This window comes from Anas acuta, chromosome 16 (assembly GCF_963932015.1).
Source record: "Anas acuta chromosome 16, bAnaAcu1.1, whole genome shotgun sequence".
Classification (NCBI taxonomy): Eukaryota; Metazoa; Chordata; class Aves; order Anseriformes; family Anatidae; genus Anas; species Anas acuta.
The window spans coordinates 13,025,814-13,048,274 of NC_088994.1; the positions used below are offsets into that span (position 1 = coordinate 13,025,814).

At 41.6% G+C, this 22,461-nt stretch overlaps 1 protein-coding gene across 4 annotated transcripts in view; it reads left to right on the forward strand.

The window, feature by feature from the left end:
• CDH4 (cadherin 4) overlaps positions 1-22,461 on the forward strand; it is a 668,170-nt gene that overhangs the window by 616,268 nt on the left and 29,441 nt on the right. For all 4 annotated transcript variants that reach the window (XM_068700721.1, XM_068700722.1, XM_068700719.1 and 1 more), the window contains one exon: positions 6,265-6,402. In XM_068700721.1, coding sequence (XP_068556822.1) covers positions 6,265-6,402 — 138 coding nt within the window. The remainder of the gene's footprint in view (positions 1-6,264; positions 6,403-22,461) is intronic.

A 22,461-nucleotide genomic window follows, 5' to 3' on the forward strand; every position in this document is an offset into this window, starting at 1 on the left:
AAAGGTCAAGCTCTATCAAAGGCTCGGCTCGGGCATGAAGACGAAGCTCGCTGCCCACCAGTCCCTGGGGGGGCTGCCAGAGGTGTCAGGCGTTCTGGTTGTTCTGTGAAAGCTGCCTTCTGCAGTGAGCTCCCAGCATAAGGGTTTCTTCTGGGAATCTGTGTTCATATTTAGCCATGGCTAAGTAGGGAGCGTTACAGATGCTTTGAAAGGTCTGCCTGTGAGTTTTCTTTAAACAATGGCTAATTAGGTCTTTTTGGATAAAGTGTTTCTGCTAGAGTCAAGTGACTGTTGGGGTATTTGTTTGTTTTCAAATTGACTTTCCCAGCCATGTTACACTATTTATTACTAATGTGTTCATGGGCAACTGTCTTATACCAAAAAAGCAAACATCAAAATTTCAGTAGCAAGTGAAGAAATGATTTAGAAAACAAGCCAGAGGAACATGCCATGCCCTTCTCATTGGCAATGTACAAGTTAGGGGACATGAAAAAATACATAAATATAAAGAAGAAGATGTAAGGATAGCCAAGAGAAGAAATACAACCTTTTTTCTTTTTTCTTTTTTCTTTTTTTTTTTTTTAACAACTTCAGACTTCCTTTCTCCTTCACCAATATCTTCCAACTCAATAAATCCCACAGCAACATCCTGGTAACCTTATTTGCTTTAACAGACAGGATGCTAAATTTAGTTAGTCATACATTTCTCAGGAAGTGGTAATTAATTGGACAATATTTGTACAGAGCTTTGAAAATGTAGGTCCTAATTTTGCAAACCCTTTGTCCATAATGCAGATTAATTTAATCACATAATTACCGCATTTCTGGGCTTTGGCTTCCACAGTTACCCAGCACGTGTATGATATATAATAATTGCATGTGTAAACCAGGAACGGCCATATTCCTAAAAATATTGTGCATGCAGACTTGGAAATTGGGATCACAGATAGCACTTCATTACTACAATTTCATTTAGAAACTACTTTGCTCTTTTAGAATGTCTCTCGGAGTGTGATTTACTTTGGTTTCTAACCTCTCTCAGCAAGGAAGGGGATGTGAGGTATTGTCTGCGGTGCCAGCCTGCACCACGATGGGCAGAGCTGCTTGCAATAATTGCAGTTTTAGGGGGGCACCTATTCCTTTGTTCATGCCTTTTGTAACATTCTGGTTTGACGTTACTGATCGGTGTTAAGTCTTAAACCATTTTCATCCAAACAGATTGTGGTATATGGACTGAAAGGGCTTTTCTCTTTTTGTCTTCAAAAGTTGTTTGAAGCTGGAGAATACTGAGGGAACTGATTTCTGCTTTAGCTCAATTTGTTGTAATTTCTACCAAGACCAAAAAAGCTTTACCCCTAATTTAATATACTCTTTTGAACATTTTTCTCCCCAGACCTTGTGTTAGATAGTTCCTCCAGCATCTCACGGGTTTAGTGGTGAAGGACCTACTAATTTCCAGCCTAAATTTATTCAGGGACAGCTTATACCCATTCATTCTTGTGTCAACATTGTCCTTTAGTTTAAATTGCTCTTTTGCCTTCCTAGTGTTTATCCTCCTGATGTATTTATAGACAGCAATCATATCTGCTATCAGCCTTCATTTTGCTAGACTAAACAAGCCAAGCTCTTCTAGGCTCTTCTCCGGTGATGGGCTCTTCACTCCCAGCACCTGGTCGGATCCGGGTTGCTCAGCGGTGAATACAAGTGACCTGGATTGTGCTCAGCATCCAGATGAGCCCTCAGTGCTTGGCACAAAGAAATACTATCGTTGTATCTGCAAGGCTAATACTGTACATGGTGCGTTTGCCAATGCTGTTTGTCTCCTGCTGCACAGCAGGAAGTTGATGGGATGTGGTGCCAGTCCTTCCTGCTCATGTCCACTAAACCAGCTGCCACAAAAGTCCTCTTGTTGGTCCCTTGCTGCATTATGTTCTGTTTTGTACTAAGAAATCCTATCTTGTTTCTGTTATTTAATTCTCTGTTGACCCTTCTTCCAAGCTGTTACCTCTTCCTGTACAAGGCACTTCTAACTTTTTCACCAAGCCCTGAATCAACTTCCCATTAACCAGCTTAAACCAATTCTTCAGCTAATTCCCATCCTCTGGAATTTAGCTGATGTATGTCTTTGTGGCTCTGTATCAGGTGATTGACAGAAGAGCAGACAGATTAGATCTGCCACAAGTGCTTAAATTATTCTTTTCTTTGTAATTTTTTTTTCCTTCAAAAGCCCTTCTTAGTTTTTAGGTCAGACTAAAAGCTCAGCACTTATCAAGATCAGCTTTTTCTTTTTTTCCATGAATTAAGTAGAAGTAGCACATTCACCTTCATCTAGCATGAGGATTTGCTAGATTTATTAAAAATACCGGCCACTGGACCTCCAATGACTTCACTGGGGCTGGGTTTTTAGTCTGCCCCAGCCAGGGCAGAAACTTGTTTCTTCTGTTCCACAGCATCACCACCAGAGCAAACATATAGGAACTATTTTACTTTTCTGGGTTAAGACTATTCAGCGCTATATCCATGCTGTAGTTTCTGCCCTGCGCTACTTAAAATGTCACTTCTGCAAAGAAAGGGAATATCAGAATTATTCTGTATGATCAAAACCCCATCAAGAAAATGTCTCGTATGCTTGGGGGCACAGGGCTGTCTTTTTTTTTTAATAGTGGTAACAATAATAATAATAGTAGGACAACAAACTAAGATGCCCCTGGAGATGCGGTGACAAATTGGAAAGACATGTTGAAATTGAAATTGATTGAATAGTTCAATAAAATCAGCTTAATGCACAAAAGCAAAAAGGTTAGCTACAGAAAAACAAAAAATCAGTAATTTCTTGTCTGCTGGGGCCAATCTCACTGAAGATTGAATTAGTTATAAATTTAAACTAGGTACTTGAGTGTGCCACCTTTATATGCCCACGCTGGAGGCTTTCAGATGAAACTGGATGTGGATGGCAACCGAGTGCCTAAAGGTCTGACAAATCCCAGTCTACTTTCATTTACATGTTTTCCTGTTTGACACAACTTTACATGCCAGCCAAGATCTTTCTCTCTGTCAGACCACACTTCTGCTCTAAATAGGATAGTTGTGTCTTCAGCTGAGGAAAATCAGAGCACCTTTGGTGAAGTTTGCATCAGGACTTTAGCTCTGGCTTGGTCCCTGATTGCTGCAGCTGCCTCCAACCCTGAACACCTGTCTCAAACTTCTCTACTCCCAAAACGATCCCAAAACGATCCTGTCCAATCACTCCATGCATTTGCTATCTGCTATAATACTTCACATTTTCTCATCTGCCTCTGTGCTTGCTTTCACATATGCAGCATTTCTGTGTTTTCCTTCCCTCTTCCCATCCGCGTGAACCAGCTCTTTGTGGCTGGTACCTTACTAAATTCTGGGCATTTTCATTTTTGGGTTTGTATTATCTGATAGATACAATCTCTTTTTTAAATTTCTTTAAAGTAGTGTTCTGAATTTGTTCTGGATTTTTTATTAACACTGTGCTATGATGCTCGGTGAACTGCATTTTGTTAAATAAAAAACCCGAATTGTAAATCTGAGATTAATAAGACAGAGTCTCTGAGTACACACACATGCAAGCATGTCATCAGAGTGCGTATAATTTAATATCTGTACATGGAGCACAATGGCGAGGCTAACAGAACTCTTAAATGAGACTTTCTAGTCCCTTTCCCCCTCGTGTATGAGAGGATTCTTTTTTTTTTTTTTTTTTTTCCCGGGGGAAGCTTTGTTTAAGGGCCAAACGAAGCCAACTAGAAAAGAGATGAAGGCAGCGGGAGGCTTGTAGCCCAGGTCCCAATATAAGTCAGTTCTGTGCAGACCACATGTGACCTTATCCAAGGTCTGCAGTTCATTCTCGGAGCTCAGAAGAAAGTTTGCCTGGCAGTGGCAGGGTTTCAAGACCACTTTTGGCACAGAATTCGAGCCACCTCGGCTCCCACAGCCCCGCTCTGCTGCTGGACCTGGCCATGCAACCTCAGTCTGCAGACAGGGGAAAACTGAAAATCGCAAAGTTAAAAAAGAAGAGCCCCCACTGCTGAAGGCTGTTTCCTTGCCCTCTTTGATGGGAAGAAGGAAAGTGTGTGGGTTTCTTTCAAACGGAGGTTGTGGAAGTACTGGAGCTTTTAAAATGCTGGGCGACAGCTATGCCATCAGATAGGAAACGCCACGTTACACAGCTCCGTCTCACTGCAGCCAGGAATATTAGAGGTGGCTTTGCCATTTAAATGTACTATTGAATTGTGGTCTCTAATGTGGGCCTCCGACCTGGTTTTCTAATTTCTGTGGAATCTGATTGCCACTATTTTTTAACTATCTTTCCCCTTTCTATGATTTAAACCTAATTTGGCTTGCAAGCATTTGGCCGGTTTGGGAATACTTCTGTCAGTCTCCTAAATTGTCTGTAAGAGGGAAGGAAGACAGGGCAAAATATGAAATAGAAATTATGTTCATTAATAAGGACATTTCAGCCTTACGATTACTCGGTGCTTTGCAAATGGAGCAATGAATGGCAACTTTTTTGCAGGAGGAAAAACAAGGGCTAACAATAGTTTCTCCCTCATGTTTTATTAGACAAGGTAGCAAGAGATAATGAAAGTACATTTCCATAATATATTCTAGTCGCAAGGTGCTGATGGATCCTTATGTGCGATGTCTTGTCAATTTAGCAGATTAATATCTGTCAATTAAATGAGCTGGAATCAAGATAAAGCTAAAATTCAGATCTCTGTTATTCTAGCAATTCAGAAGAATTCAAGAATTAAAGCAGTTACAGCAGTTCAAGAGTGTCTGTATGGGAGTAAACAGACCTAACTGACCTAATTCTCACCCTTTGAAGTTTCAAAGGACATCTGACATTTTACACAAGCCTGCAACATCTGCCAAGGAAAAGGGCAGCCCTCGAGTAGCTGAACCGGACTCCAACAGCAGGAAGCAATCCAGCACACGGCTGCTCCGGGCAGGTTTCTCCTCCCATCGAAGTCCCTCCACTTGGCTTTGCGAAAAGCTTTTCCTGCATAACATTGTGCCTCCATCTCATCTTCACACCCCTTGGGCTCTCCATTGCTCCACCAGGGCAGCTTGATCCCCATGTCCCAACTCACAGCCGTAATTACACCGTAGGCATCCAAAGCAAATCCTGCAGCATCTCCTACTTGTCCCCTCAAAACTTATTCACTCTGCGAGCACACCAGCTGTAGGGCTTACCAAGAGCAAGGTCCTGGGGGGGTAGGGGGGTTTAGTTTTCCTCTCAGCCACACGGATTTGGGCTGGATCCCTCCCTGGTCCTCTGCACATCTCTCCAGCTGCCTACAGAGGACAGGAGCTTTGCCGTCATATCTGCCTGTAAGAGCAATAAAGCTGGTGAAGGGATTACAAAACAAGACTTATGAGGAGCAATGAGGGAATTGGGCTGTTTAGGCTAAAGAAGAGGAAGCTGAGGGGAGATCTCATTGCTCTCTACAACTACCTGAAAGGAGGGTGCAGCGAGGAGGGTGTTGGTCTCATTTCTCAGGTGATATTCACAAATAAAGAGTCATTGCAGGGAGATGTACAAACATGCAAGATCAGGTGCTGCTCTCCTATTTTATTTTATTCAGGTTTGTTTTCCTATTGCATTAACATACAGTCTAAGTGTCTTCCAGAAGAACTTTTGTGAATGATTTTCATGGCTTGCTCTGTAAGACATTTTCCTTGATAGCGTGGAATTCCTCTGAAATTCCTTGAAATTCCAATTTTGTTTATTGTATAGATTTATTTTTTTTCATTCTTAACCTAAATTCTTTTTTTTACCCAGTTTGTGTTAAGGTTTGAAACGGAGAGGATATCTTAAGTGTCGCTTTGTGGGCATCAAACTGTTGGCAGAACCACCCGGAGTACCACCAAGCAATGTTGCTCTCAGCTTGGGGGGTATAATGTTTTGGTGATGTTTTCAGTGAAAACACATCAGCCAAGTTTTTACTGGTTTTCAAAAGACACAAACTAATGTTGCTGAAAATGCTTAAAAATTAACAAAAACGTCTGTTTGAACCTATAATTTCTGTATTTAAGATTTTTATTTTCCCATAAAATTGGTGATAACCTCCAATCTATGCAAAAATCCATTCAAAAATATGATAGGAAATTTTATGTCTTCTTACTAACATTTTGAGTCCAACTAACTTCATAATAACTGCACTTGTGTATGGAAAATAAACCCAGGCATTTTACAGGCTGTATTTTTGTTTCTCTTCTTTTATTTTGCTCCAGAAAGTTCAGCAGTATATAGTCATTGTTCAAGCCACAGATATGGAAGGAAATCTTAACTATGGTCTCTCAAACACGGCAACTGCAATCATTACGGTGACAGATGTGAATGACAACCCACCCGAATTCACTACGAGCACTGTAAGTATCAATATATCAGCACAGCAATGCATGGACACACAGCGTGTTTAGAATTCATGGATTTATGTATCAGTCATCTCCCTTTGCTGGTCTGGCAGACAGGAGGAACTTGATAGATCTGTGGGACAAAGATTTTCGGGGACAAAAAAAAAGGGGGAAAAAAGGAAAAGGAAAAAAAAGAATGATCTATGAACTAGCAAAACTATTTGGCAACCAATTTCACTGAGGTACTAAAGGAGCTGAAATAATGTGGCAAACAGACTATGTCTGATTGCACCGAAGAGGATACAGTTGTTTCACAGCAATTGGCTGTAGATGTCTCAGAGTTATTATTACTTATAAGTGAAATCCTGAGCAGTAAGAGATATTTTGGGTTTAGTAGCTTGGATACGATTTCAAAGAAGCAGTAAATACTCTAAATGGTAACAGTTATTTGGTAAAATTTGTATTACACTGATAGCTCTAACAGATGTGTTTGTGTGTGCCAGCAGTAAACGCACAGACATACTTCAGTACATCTGGTTTTAATCAGTGTAAGATCTTACTTAAATTAGTACAGTATTTCTCTATCTCATTCTTACGTGCTCCAAGTCTTTATTATTTGGGAGGAAGTGGAAAAGATAAAGAGATTGCAAATGACAAATGATTAGAGTTGGTTAAGATAAAAATGAAAAGACGGAAGGAGAAATGATGTGGTCTGGTTCTTTCCAGCCTTCATAATCCGTAGAGATAGACATCCAAAACATGGATAGTAACCACAAAGGACCATAGAGGTCTACATGCTAATAAAAGAGAAATCACTGTGTAACCACTGTCTATATGCATATCAGGGACAATCAGGAGTGGTAAATGATGTATCTCAAACAGATACCAGATCGCTAAAAATACAAGAAGTCAAAACTGCACTGTGCTCATGTCACTGAATATCATTTAAGGAATGCATTTATTATTTATATTATTATGAATTTTCATTCCATTTTACAGGACATGCAAATATTTATTCACATAGTGTCAGAGTTTCCCCTTATTTACACCCATACAAAATTTGAATATGCAGCAGAACTCAAGGAAGTCGTGCAAAAGCCCACTTCATCCCACCATGGACCCAGATGGGCTCTATGCCAGCTGTGGGATCCTTTCCTCCCATCACCTGAGCTCTTGGTCACAGTGTGCTCAGTTCCTGAGCAGTGACAGCATTTTTTTGATGAAGTGACTAGGACAAAGATTCTCAGAAAAAGAGCGGCACTAAATTCCTCCTGAATGAGAGAGAAATGGGCACCCTACACATTTTCAGGTCTGGCCCTCAGCCTCCAGTCTGTTGCTGTTGCAGCGGGTAGAGCTTGGGTTTTACAACAGCACATGTGCTTCCTATCTGTTGCGGTGAATACACTGAGCTTTGTATTGTGAAGCTGTCATTACATATCTCCTTACATATGATACATATGGTTGTGGAGAGCTGTAAAAATGCGATGCAGATCTTGAGCCATGTGGCCCCTTCTCCTGCCAGTATGGGATTGTTTTCCCTGGAAACTTTTGTAGTGGCTGGTCTTACACAATTTGGCATCTCCCAGGCAATGGGACTTTCTACCACAACAGTACTTGTGCATGCTAATGTTGGGTGGGGGGCTTATTCTGCCAGGTAAATATCTCTTTAACCTTCATTTGAGTGAAAAAGGAATGACATCTAGTGGCCACATCATTTAAGCACAGGTTGTTCTGGATGACCCTTAGCTCCAAATGAAAGGTAGGAAGCGAAGTCTCTGGTAGTGCCTTCTGCAGGGCAGCATCCCCTCAGGTAGTGATCCACATCTGAAGGGGATGTATTTTGAAGTCTGTCCAAAATGTTTTCCAAAGCTGAATCAGATGGAAGGTTAAGATAACAGAGATTTGCTTTCAGGTGAATTCTAAGTATTTAATGTTTCAGTGTTTGTAAGGCCTAGGAGGAATAAAAGTCATCAAGAGAATTACCCATAGGATTGTGTTAAATGGATCAAAAAATGTTACTCTTCCTCTAAGCAGGGCTGATGTGTACCATTATTTCTCTAATTTTAATCACTAAAGAAAGAGTTCTGCAAAGGCCAAAGGGCTTTATACAGTAGCACTAGGGACTTGATAAAGATTTGAAAACCAAGTGTGCCTTGCAATAATGTTTTCTGATTCTATGGAAACAAATATCTTTGATATACTCCCAGGTATAGTCAGGATGAATTTCATGTGAGTATGAAAGTGTAATACGATTTTTCCCTGTCTGGCATAGAGAAAAGCATCAGGCTAATCAGTTTCTTTAAACCTAAGCTGAATCTCTTTGCTGTCCTCAAATAGTCTGATCTGCATTTTAACACCTCTAAAAAAAAAGGCAAAATCTCTTTCCAGAAAATTTACAGCTCTCAGAGGATAAGAAAGCCCATGGTGTCTTTTAAAACCAGAGACTGTTTGGAGAGATACGGTATATTTTTATTTAAAATACTTCTGTATTGAGACGCTGTTGTAAAAACAAAATAGGCTGAATAACTGAAATAATGGTTTGCTCTTGGAAAGTTGCCAGATGAAAGGAACTGGAGCAACTATATTCAGCTCTGAAGCACACAAAGGCCAACCCTATAGCGCTCCTAAATTACCTGCCATTCAGCCAGGGTGGTTTTAGACTTAATCGTTTCTGGATAAGAATGTTGCTCGGGAGGACGCTGCTCCATGCTGGTGTCACAGCTCATGTGTTCAGCAGCAGGAATTAATGTTGCTGTGTAAAACTTAACAACGGGACAGGAAAGGGAAAAAGCAGACCCTGTGATGGTCAAGAAATTTGGATCACATTGGTAGTCAGGCACGGCTGAGGAGGCTGCATGCACAGACCAGGTGGAAGGCCAGACACAAGCGTATGAGTGCCAGCATCACACATCCACGGGAGGGTATGGGCTGCCCAGGTGCTTTGTTTAACAGCCATCCAAAATACTAAGCAGGCAGTGATCATGATGTAGTGCTAGAGGAGAAGTCAGAAACGAGTAATAAAATCACACAGAAGATCCTTAAACGTTTGAATTAAAGATAGTCAGATAAAACTCCGAAATGATTGTTTGCTTACATGAAAGTGGATCGATCTATTTTTCATATCCTTTCGTACATTACATGAAAGGCCAGGGGAAGAAGAATCTTCACCTTCTCACACAAAGGATTCTGAAGTTATAAGATGGGAAAAAATCACAATCTGTAAAGGGAATAATTCTGAGTTGAAGTCTGCTGCTAACGCTAAGCCCAGTCCCCATCAGTGGAGTCACGACCAGTTGTGGCCATCGTGACCTGGCCTACCAGCATCAAAGCAGGAGGCACTGGGGCACGGCAAGGATGAGGTGACCTCCTCTAGTCCTTTACAGCTCTGATTTTTGTGATGGTGAATGCATCCTCAATTTGCTTTGCTACTTGACCATGCTGAGAAGCATCAGAGAGCAGCTAACGGGGGGAAATGTCCCGTGAGATACTGCCACAGAGTGGGAAACAGATCTGTGCCAGAAGAGTGGAGCATCCTATGGTGCTGTAAACATCATAGACAGCTATTTTGGGCAATTTTAATGATTTAGTGCAGGACAGTGACCCAGGGAATGCTCTTCTGGCTAGCTAAGGGACTTCAGCAGCCGGCTCTTTGTGTTGTGTTCTTCATGTGACTTTGCTGCTTGCAAAAATAAATGGATGGAGTTGATTCTTCCCTCTGCCAAAGAGCAGTGACATTAATTCTCCACTGTGTGCCCAACCAGCCTGCGCCCCCAGGCTCTGGGTGGAACGCCTTGCAAAAGTTTCACCTCCCATGACCAAGTTTTCCTTTTGGAGTGATTCACTGCACTCATTCATTCTTGTGGCATTTTTGATGGGTTTGCACCTCCCAGATCATCAGTGGTATAAAATAGTAAAATTTTAACTGGTCTGCATTGCAAAGACCTTGTAGCAAGTTTCACTGGGAAACTTGCTCCCTAACTGCTACACGATAAAGATACTGGTATCAGCATGCCCTCTGCTATCCAGAGTCTCTGCTACTCATAACAGGGTCATGTCCTCTGACACTTCTCGATGTAGAAATTCCTCTGCCTCCCTTCAAATATTTATCTCCTGTGTGCAGGCGAGTTGCGCTTTCTTCACATTAATATAGATCCATGGCTGAGCCTCTGGCCAGATGCTCGTCTCAGATACAGAGAAGGCACAGTGAAATTAGTGTTGGTGTTTCAAAGATTAAACATCAGCTGAGACAGAACAATGCAGGATAGTCTCAGGTGAGATTTTATGCAAGGGAGAGGCATTTTTTGGCTCATGGAAGGAATACCTTTAATGTCAATGAAATCTTTAGCTCCTCTCAAGCAGGATGCCCTTTCCAGTCTGACCCATCATACCATTAATAGCCATCCAAGGGTTTCCACTTTATCTGAGGAAATGCATAATCAGAGGGGAGGAGAAGTAAAAGGAATCCATGCCTACACTTGACTCTTACAAAGTCTATTTTTATCGTATTCAATCAGGAACAATCAGGCGCAGAGAGGAGACGCAGATGAATTTGCATGATCAGACTTCTGTGTCTTAAATGTTAATTAAAAGTTATTTTAAATTTGCCTACTGTGCAGAACTTGTTTTTATAGTAGCCCGTGTAAGGGAAATATTATTTCATAGGGCTGAAGTGCTTGTGATTAGTTGAGCTTGTGGATTCTTGGAAGAACCTGGCTGGCAATCAACCTCTCCTTTAAAAAAAAATAGAAAAGGAAAAAAAAAAAAAAAAAAAGAAAGAAAGGGGAAAAAAGAATCTGGGCTATTCAAGTTCTTTAAGCTCCTGAGCCTTAGGAGGTCTTATTTAAAGCTACTTTAAAATTTGCCCTTTGGCACTGCTTTGAGAATCTTCTCTTGCGAGGCTGAACCCAGTGGAGCATATTTTAAAGCATCCTCTCTAGGACTGCCTTCACTGCCACGCCACCTCTCAGGCTGATCTCCCATTAGGAACAGCTCTGAAGGTTTAGGACCGGACTGTCAGGCAGTGGTGAGTCTTGTGGCCTGGGCAGGCAGTCTGGTCAAAGGCTGGGCGTGAAAGCAGAAGAGCCAGTACAGAATAACTCAGTGCTCAGAGAGATGCTCATCTCCTAACAGAAAGGGCCGTGTCGCTGGGTAAGGTTAATCTGTTTGCAAAGTGGATTTGGCTTATCAGTGGAGGAACAAACACTTGTTGCAAGTGCATCACGAAAAGCAGTCTTTGCCAGTTTTTAACAGAGCTATTTAATTACTAAGTGTCAGATCAGGCTGATCTCAGAGGTGGTAACCCGGCTCACCCAGGACGGGATCAGTCAGCAGTGAGCTCGGTGCTTCATGAGCAAAACGACAAAGAGAGAGTCCCAAGTTAAAAGGGCTTCTGTTATTGGCAGTGCGCTGCCAAAAATTTCTGACCTCTGTCTCTGCAGGTATTTTGGCTCCTCAGAGCACTGTGGAAAATGTTAATGAGCCCACTCTGGGAAGTGCTTTGAAATTTGAAAGTGAAACGGGATCTCAGGACATCGTGGGTGCACTAACATAGTCCTTTACTGTAAATAGTTCTTTCTCCCATTTCGATGTTTCCTTCCCATTTTCTCCCATCTCCACCCTGATACACCAGTGGACAGTATTTTGTGATGCTAAACAAGCCAAGCTCCTCAAGACCCATTTTACATCACAGCTTTCCATTCCTGTGATTATCTCAGCAACCCTGCTGTGCACCAGATTCTGCTCAGATTTCTTTCTTTTGACCAGATTTGTATATAATAATTCAGATGAGATTTTCAGTGTCTTAAACAAGAGTTCTTCTGCTCTGCAAACTTGCCAAAATTCTGGAAAAGCAAACAAAAGCAAGCCAAAATCTCATTCCTTCCTCTATGTGTATTTCTTCTCATGTTAACACTGAAGACAAAATAAAACCATGCATCAACCAGAGAAAGAGCAACACTGTCCAATATTGCAGAAAATGCTGACTTGAGCTGTAAAAATGTGATGACTTCTTTTCAAGTGGCAAAGAATTGAGAAAATGCTTCACCTGGTTTCCAGCTCCCTGAGTTGTATCCTGCTGAGCTCTGTCTCTAACAGTGACTTCAGAAATAGCAAGTGCCAGAGAGACTCCCTCAGTTTTTCATTCAGGCTAAAAAATATTGATTTTCAAATGGCTACAGTGCAAAAATGCAAATAGCCCTAGTTTGGAGAAATAATATTAAACGGCCACAGGAAACCAGAACAGGAAGCCAAGTAAGCCTGCTAGTGGTTTGGGGTTTCCTAAGCACATTTATAGCCAGATGTACCAGGAGGCATTCAGTACATGTGAGCATTATGAGAAATCCCTTTTACATGCATGCTAGTGTTTCACAAATTAATCTTATGCTGTGAAGGGAGAATCCAGCCGGATTTCAGTAGGTTCCCATGGAAAGAAGAACAGACCAGGATGGTCCAAAATGGACCAAGCAGCACCCTAAAGAGAGATCTTAACATACCCAATGCAGGGAAAATCAGTGGACTCGGGCAGTTAACTACCTCCCACAGCCTGGGAACATGTCCAGATCTGGAAAAGATCAAGGGCTTCAATCCTGAGCGCCACGCACCAATTTCCCAGCACAAGGACTAAGGCTGCCAGTGTGGCAGGGACCCAGTGCCTCTGCCCCTTCAGCTCACACAGTGCTTGTCGTTACACCTGTGCCATTCGGTGATGTTTGAATATAGATTAGCCTGCACGCCACAGTATTTTAAAATCATCAAAATGCCCATGGCATAATTTAGAGGCAGTTGTCACAGGAGCCAGAAATCAAGGTGAACAGCACAGGTCATGGCTGGCAAGGGGAAAGACCTAATACCACAGTGAGAAAATTTAACAGGACTGTGTTGTTTTACAGCTAGAAGGAGTTCAGTATGGTCCTGCAGACAGGATTTATTGTTAAAAATCAATTGTGCTTTCATGGCAAATCCCAGGTGACTGCCGTTTGCTTGCTATTTTCCAATCAAAATGAAGCTCAGCCGAACTACACAGTAAAGCTCGGGCTGTTATAGAACTGTCATCTTCTAACTGAAATAAATTATTATATTCAAGTGAATCCAATATGCCCAGTAGCATTTGAGTACATGAGTATCTACCTAATTCTGTGTGCATTTCAATTAAATACATAGTCAGTGAAGTCTAAAAACTACAAATCAGTTTGCTTCTCCTAAATAAGAATTCGGTGTTCATAAATTGAAATGGGCTTTCTGCCTCTCATTACATTTCGAGTCCTGATGAAAGCCATTGCTTATTGTCATAAAACAATGAATTAGAATAAGGATGTTGGGTCAAGAGGTAGCAGTAACAAACAGAAAAACAAAAATTGTTCTTTCTTCCTGTCTGATTCTATGATTTTATGATTCTTGTCTCAGCCTTACCCAGGACTCACTACGCTAACGTCTGGAGGCTTCAATGCCACAGACAGGCAGCTTAGCCTTGGTCAGGAAAGCAGCAACACTGTGGTGAAAATTGCTGACAGCATGACCTGCTTTTTGAATCAACCAGCCTTGGGATATGAGTCCCAACCTAACCACAAAGCCTGCCCATCAGTGCCCAGGAGCTGTGATGGCCACACAGTTTTCATTCAGATAAGGACCGAAGGAGAGCCTCACCTCAGGGTGCAGGTTTTACAGCTTGGCAAAATCCCTTGGGGTAGTGTCAGGAAACCTGGTAGTTTGTCCTGTTGAAACCTCACCCCTCGTTCTTGCTTGGATTTCTGCACAGGTGCAAGCTGTGGCTGCTGGGGCTGAGCACCCTTGGGTGGGTCCAGGGGTGCTAGGAGCCAAGGGCAGAGGGCTGCTGGTGCCTTCTACCCTCTTGGGGTGCCTGGAGGCCTTTTCAGTGCCTTGCTCTGGAAAACAAACCATGCCGCATACCCCCTTGTGGATACTCAACTTCTGCTCTTTATTTTCTCACCTTTCATCTATAATGAAAGTCAGTTCTCACTTTATGAGAAAACAGTAATTCCCCGTGTCTTAATGAAAAGAGCATCAGCCTCTTCAGTGATTTCATCAGCATAGCATATGACAGAAGGGATTGAAATAATGTTAAGACTACTTAGGGTAATCTACAGGATGGATAGGTAGGTACAAAGATGTACGTATACAAATACACAGAGATAAATATACACATAGCTAGGTTCAAAGCATAGATAGACACTGATATAATGCGAACAGTCATCAATGAAACCCAAGTCCCTGCTCCCAAATAAATTGCAGTTATGTGAATTATTCCATTACATTGTGGGGGTATATATGCATTTATTAAAAGAACGTGGTCTCCTTGATAGAAGTCTCTAACTAATAGACTCCATTAATCAAAACCTAAATTTACAATGGCTTTTGTTTTGTTTATTTCCTTTCAGTACATTCATTTTCAAATTATCACCAGATTAATCATCTGCAGTACTTGAAACCAACTGCCATTTGGTGAAACAGTTCTGGTTCCTCTCCATTACACTGAGCATTAGTTCTTAAGGCATAGTTCAAGGCTCTGTTTAGCCTGATTCTGTCCTGAATCTGACTGAAATCAGATAGATTCTTCCTTGTAAATGGGTCAGTCACACAGAAAAAAAACATCCAATGTAATCTTAAGATTGAAAAAAAAAAATAAAAGAAAGAAAAAGGGAAAAAAAAAAAAGAATATAATTTTATTTCTCTTCATTGATACCTGCCTGGTGGTTAAAAGAAGGATTAAAATGAGGTCATTAAACTTTCCTTGGAGACAAGCCCCAGACCTCAGTGGTAATATGATTAATCAAATATAAAAGTGAAGCTACCCTGAATGAATAACTCATTTTTATAAAATATCTAATTACTGAAATGTCGTCTGCTGCAGAAAAAGAAGGGGGGGAAATTAATTGCAATAACAATTCAAGAAGATAAAGTTTTTCTGAATTAGGTCTACACAAGAAGCTAAATTGAGTTGATTAAGTAATTTTGGTTTCAGGAACACCCTTGATGGAAGTTAGTAGTAATGAATTTTTCAGACCTTGGAGTTTAAATTGCCAACGACCAGTGAGTTAAAAAATGGGGACGATAGTTTCATTACAGATTTCAATTTTCTGTCAAAAAAAAAAAAAAAAGGAATATTAAAAAAACGCTCTATTGGTCTCTCTCAAATTGGACACATGTACTGCTTGGTGTAAAATCAAGAATAATGCCACCTCTGCTCTCTGTACAAGAGAGCACAATCTCAGCCAATTACAGCTACAGCAGCACCAGGGGGCTGAGCCCACGGCGCTGCTCATTTTTTGCTCCCCAGCACGTAAGTGGTCAAAATCCAGAAATTACGGCACAGTCTCTGTGCCTACATACCTCGTAAATATATTCCCACCTGTAATGTATGGCTCTGCACTCTCCTTTCCTTGTGGTTCTTGTAGGAAGCTGTTGTTAATGGGAAGAGCAGTGCATGCATATCCATCAGCAGCAGCGTGGTAATATGTAATAATTTGTTTGGATGTTTGAGCCTCCTGCCTGCTGTTTTGCTGCTTCGTATGGTCAGGTTAATGTTGTCAAAACACAGGCAAGAGCTGTACGCTGGCAACAGCACCCCCAACCATGCGGCGTGACACCACACATCAGTTCTCCCTTCCCGTCACCCATCTGTCATGAGCCCCTTCATTTGCAGCACCTGGCAGAGCTGTATCTCCTGGTGGGGTGTCTCATTCAGCAGTCACTTCTCTCCTCCTTCTCCCTCCCTGTTTAATGTGTGTGGGGTCTGGAGCAGAAAGGTGGAGACCGCACCCCCAGGCCATGCTTTCTGTACCAGGCATTACGTGCATGACATAATCCACAGGGTCAAACGACATCTTTGCAGAAAATCACCCACCTTTCCTGCTCTGTGCTGTGCTGTGATGGAAATCCCTGTGTTCTGCACTGCCTGGTAGGTACACGTTGATTAGAGACCATTCCCGTGCATCAGTCAAGCTAAAACCTCAAGGAGAAAATCAGACATTAATGCTCCCATATCTACCCGTACCAGCAATTTTTTTTCTCTAAAATCTATCTGAAATGTCTTTCTCAGATCGGAAGGATCTTTCATAGACTCTGTACCTCTTTCTGCTTTTGGATGAATACCCAAATCCTAATTCTCTTCCTGAGCCCATCCCTGGAATCAGAGGGCATAATTTGGCCACCCGAGCGCAGCCAGCCAGCTCCAGGGGTCCTGGTCAGGCAGGACGTGCAGCCAGCCCTGCCAGGTACACCTCCGTGTCTGCCAGGTGTCCCAGGCAAATACCCGTTGGAAATGGATTATTTCATTATCTTAAAAGTACACACCGTCGCAGGCACTGATGCAGGTCTGAGAAATTTAAACGCGTTTTGTAACTCCGTCATTGCGAGGAGCTGAAATAAATCCCCTTCTGGAGTTGCTAACTTGTTTGGGTCGGCAGGTTTTTAATTCTTCATTATTCTGTTGCCTTAAAAACAGTTGCTTCCAAGGGGTGTCATTTTAAGAGGATGTGTATCTGGAATTTCATTAAGCACGTTTTGGTTATGAAATCTTTAGTGACATACAAAAAAAAAAAAAAAAAAGAGAGAGATTTAGCAAAGGATTTGGCAGTGCTGTGAGTTTTCTCTTATCAAATATTTCTAACTGTCCAGGATGCCTTAACACTTTCCAGCCATAGAAGAAAGGGTCAGAACACAGACTGCAGCGAGAATTAAAAACAGAGAGGAAGTTTGAAAGATTTCCCACAGTTTTTTGAGCATCATGGAGTTTTTCAAACTGTTCCTGCTTTGTGCAGGAATGTTTTAATTGCCAAAAAAATAACAGAGAAGAAACAATGTTTTCCTTCCTAATTTTACAAGGATCCACCACCCTCCCATTTCTCACTGTTTTCCTTTCTCTGTTACACACACTTTGACTTCCCTGTAGCTCTCCCTTCTTTTCCAGCAAGAAGTCTCTTTCTCATGGCAAGTCTGATGAATTGCACAGCATTTAATTTAGTTTTCATTCTGTGCTCTGAATTACTTTAAGCAGGCAGGCATGCATTTTTCTGTTGTTTCTGCCTGATTTTAGCGACTCCAGGGCTGTGCTGCTGCTGCATCTGTCTGCTCTTGTCTGCAAACTGTGGGGACCCTTCAGCAACCCCTGCTGCACAGAGATGGTGCATTTCAGGGTGTGCTCCGACCTGCTGCCTTCCAGACCACAGGGCTGACCAGAGCATAGCGCATCCTCCCCTCCTGGCCACCTTCCCCTAGAAAGCACGGCACAGGGGTGCAGATGGGGGACCTACAAATCTCCCTGCAAGCAGAAGCTCTCAGCCCCACTGATAGGCAGTGCCTTTACATTTCACTCAGCAGTAATAATATAAAGATCATCATGGCATCAGCTGAGGCAGTCACAACTTTAAACCATAGTAGCATTTCTAAAATAAAACCCATTCTTCCATGCCTGTCTCCTACAAGGATCTGTGTCTTGTTTATGACCAGCCCTTGTGGGTTTTGCAGCACCTGATTGTGGAGTTCAACACTAGTCATTAAAAAGAAAAAGAAAAAAAAAAAAAAATCCTTGGTATGCTAATTCTGAGACTAATCTGGAAACAACAGAGATTTCAATTGTAACGTGGAGAAGGTTTGAGCTGAAGTCATCATGCAGTCTGGCTGAGCTGTGCTACGCAGGAAACTTGTTAAAAATCTCAATACCAGGATTATGGTGTGCATAAAAAATTCAGCTTCAGTACTCTTAAAATTCTCTCTCTCCCGAATATTCATCTTCAGATCCCAACGGCACAAGAGCAGCTTTTATATGCCCTAAAATTTGAAAAAATTAAATTAAATTTAAAAAAATTAAATTAAAAACTCATTATTTTATTATGAAGTGGGCAGTTAATAAGAAAATCCTAAACCAGATTTATCAGCTTAAGGCCTTTCTTTATGAAACTTCATTACAGGGCCCTGAATTAAAACATTCTCTTCTATACACATTTCACCAAAAAATACAGGTCAGGCCTGTGAAGTACATTTTGCTCACTTAGGAGCTTAATGCTGTCACGCCATTTTTGTCAGTCTGGTTCACATGTAAATTGGGAAAAATGCATTTTCAAGGTTTTGTTCAAAACAGTGCAGTTATTTTCTGCTTTGGGCTTTGAGCAAAGAGAAAGACGTTTGAGACCTGACATTTCAACAGATTAAACAATTTCACCTGCTTTTAAGGAAATTTTTTATTTTACAGAACTTACACAGGCAGGAAATTTGGACACAAATGACCATCAGGTCACTTCAGAAGTGTTCATAGTTACATGCCTAACTGCGGGCACAGGGAGTTGAGCACGCTGGCTAGTCCTGTGTGGCTGCAAGTCTCTTCTCATACATCTGAAATATGTTCAGGTTCTTCTGCTGAAGCCAACACGTTGCAGAGCCTAGGGAAGAGCGGTGCTGGTTATCCAGCTCATACCCCACACGGTGCCCACCATTCACAGGGTTCACTGCCAGCCTGCCTATCTCGAAGCTTCTCCATAGCTCAGCAGGTATCACAGAGCTGCGACACAACCCAATGGGGAGACCAAAAAACTGATCTTCACAATGTTCTCAGCATCCCAATCCAGCCCAGGCGCTCCAGCACCAGATTTAGGACTCGTGAGACAAGGGCAACTCACTTAGCCTACAATGCTGTTGCTAAAGGGAAGCATAGGGCTGTCAGCTGTTGTAAAGCACTGATGTATCTGTGCAAAAATGTTTTATTATATAAATGTATGCATTTCTTTAAGAATGCGCCTTTTGTAGGCAGTTCCAGCTGCTTTAAAATCTATGCCTTTATTTAAAAGATAGCATTGCTAATTACACCTGACAATCAAATAGTCTGCAGAAAGGTATCAGCTACCTTTTCTTACTGTTCATTCTGTAGGCAAGAAACAAAGGTATGTTAGGCAAGAAAGCAAATTAAATGTTCAAAGGATTCTTGTCTAAAACTTGAAAATAAAAGGCTGTGCTATCAGATCAGAATTTTAACATATACTGTTTCCATTGGCTCCTGAGATGATAAAATCTTTTATGGTTGAGTATAACCATTGTTAAAGGTCACTGTTGCAAAGGCTACATCATTTAGATGAGTTGAGATCCCATTTTGGATAAATTCACAATTTTTCTTCCTAACAAGGAGATAGTATCAGGATTTGAATGTACAAGAGTGCTGGGTTACAGATTAAAGGCTTTTGTGTTCTGGAAACCACACTATGCCAGATTTCATGAGTTTCAGTGAGACATGCAAGTCCCCAAAGTCAAGTAGGTTGATTAAAGTGGTTCTTTATAGCCTTTGAAATACAGATAAAGTACAACTTTCCTACACGGGGTTAATGTACTTTTTTTTTTTTCCTTGACAAGGCTATATGCCTTTCCAAGGACTTAATTTTAATCTCTTTTTAAACCTTTCATAAGAATGTTGTAAAAAGCTCCTTTGTGTTGTAATGCATTTTTATAAAATATCTAAATTTCTATGCAAACTTTGAGCCTCGTTCCATAAGATATATTTATCTGGAAATGGCTATCTTGCAGCAGAGTAGTGTCTTGTGTCATCATTTCTCTGGCATCTTTTCAGACTGTCACAAGAATGTAACATCTGATAATGAAGAAAATTAGTGCTCATTGTCAGACATGCGAACTTTTTTTTTTTTAATATCCTTTTACTATTCCGTGCTCTTGTCTCTGAACTCCTGGCATGTACTCGAAGAGTCTTTGAACCAAGGTGAAAGCTAGACCTGCACGTTCCTTCCTCATGCCGGAGATGCTGAAATGAGAGGGTTTTCATCTGCTGCTTCTGAAAGAAAGGATATTGCTTTCTTCTCCTCTGTTACTGCATTGTCTTCATATTTAAAGAGTAAATCTTGTAATTTAATTCAAAATTAGTCATTACTCATGATTTCGAAAAAATAACACCTTTAAAGAAAAAGCCCAAAGCCAGTGGTTGTTGTCAGCTACAGGCACCAAGTGGATGCTGTCTGCACCCCATCAGAGGATCACATTAGAAGTGTGAAAGTTTAGGGCTCACTTTTGTGTTTCTAATGCTTTTTGTTCTTATTTTTTAAGATCCATCATCCAGTGTTCTTGTAGAACTTTTTGGTAAACAAGCCTGGCCCCACCACACCATGTGTAGAGCCTTGCCCCCAGGTTGGAGAGCTCCTTACTGGCAAGGGGGGGCATTTTAGTGGCATGTGAACTGCTGAAGATGAAGGCAGAACTTCCAAAAGTTGGTGAGCTGGTTGTCATGCCCTCAGCTGGATGAGGCTGACTCCTGCCAGACCATGACAAGCCAGTGCCTACAACCTCGGCAGTTCATTTCTGATTGAGCTCTGTGACAGCTGGGCTTCATACCAGTGGAGCAAAACTGCGAGCTGGCAGGAGCACGTTGGGCTTTATAGATAACGCTTGGAGAAACATTTGCCACATGGCATTTAACTCATCTGAAGTTATCTATGTGTGCGTGTATTGACTGTGGAGTAGACCCAAATGAGCATGGAGTTGAACCAGGGATGTTGTGGTGCAGGGTCTGCTGTGGGCATGAACCTGAAAAAATCAACAGCAAACACAGGGGCTTGCTGCCTCCGAAATGCAGAGGCAGACACTGGGCTGCTTCAGAAAACCATGCAGACTTCGGTACTTAGAAGACGATCATCTTTCACGAGCACACAAGAGTAGTTCTTTAATGAAATGTGATTAAGAAATTTGCATTTTAAAATCGATTTGCATGCAAAGTATGGTTGACTGTATGTATCGGATCAATTTTTTCAGAATACAGAGTTTCAAGTGCATTTGTTGCCTCTGTTGCACCGTGGCCAAGGTGGAGCAAGAACCTGGAGTTCAGTGAATTGCTGTCACGGAAACTGATAGCCCAATGCGACTGTGCAGTGTAGATTGGGCAGGATAACTTGCAGACCTAGTACAGTCATCCATACAGCAAACAATATTGGAAATTAAAGGTCAGAGAATTGATAGCAAGGCTTAAGAAAACAGCAATTAGGCATCTAGGAAGAAAAGCTAAATTACCAGTAGTAGGAGTAGGGGGAAAAAAAAAGAAAAAAAAAAAGAGGATTATTGATCTAAATATCAAGTTGGCAGATACACAGAGTACAATCTAGAGGTTTTTTACACCTCTGGGCTTATTCAACCCCCACAATAAAAAATGCAGGCCTATAAAGATGGAATAAGAAGCAATCAATTAGGTTGGCATTTGCTTGTTTCCGTGCTGCAGCTGGGCAGGCACATCACAATTAATGATTTATTAGGAGATTTTCGCCTTTTTTTCCATTTTACACAGATTGCTGCAACCAGACTGCAGTGGCTTATTAATTTGCGTGCTATTCAAGCATCTTTGTTAAATATCATGTGGAAAAGGTAAACATTTGGCTCACAAGCCAACACTTCAATGGGAGTATATCACAGTTTATGTAGGCAAATGCAGCCTGGCATGCATCTCTGGGCACTGGGTTCCCCAGCTGCACCTTGTGAAGGTCCCTCAGGTCCCCTGGGTTTGCTGTGTTATGGGGTGGCCCAGCAGCAGAAGGCAGGAAGAGATGGACACCCCATGCCACATGCCCACGTGTGCTTGTGCCCTCTCATTTGGGCTTCTCTCTACCTAGGGGACCCAGAGAGAAGTAACACTTTGTGGTAATTTTAGCTGTCCAGGAAAGGGTTCAGAATCTTATATGAGAATGAAGATGCCCTTATTCTTCTAAGTGAATCCATAGCTATAGGTGACAAAACACTCTATGCCTCTGGGCAATCCAGATTTCATAACATGCGTCTGCCTATGGCAAATTTTGTGTCGTCATTAGCAAACACAACAAAAAAATCTTTCTCACAGCTGCTCATATGGACAAGTCATTGCTTTCACAGCTTTTTATCAAAAACAGCTAGGAAAAGATTTGAACATTGGAAAAAAAGGAATTCCCTTTAGAAGAAATCCTGAATTATCTCTGTATTCGTCCATCTCAATTCAACACCTTCCTAGGAGTGGCTGCAGTGAGCTAATTGGTTTTATTCTGCTGTGCGTGGCTTCACAACCCAGGCTCCAGATTTATAGCACATAGTTGAGTCACTGTGTGAATT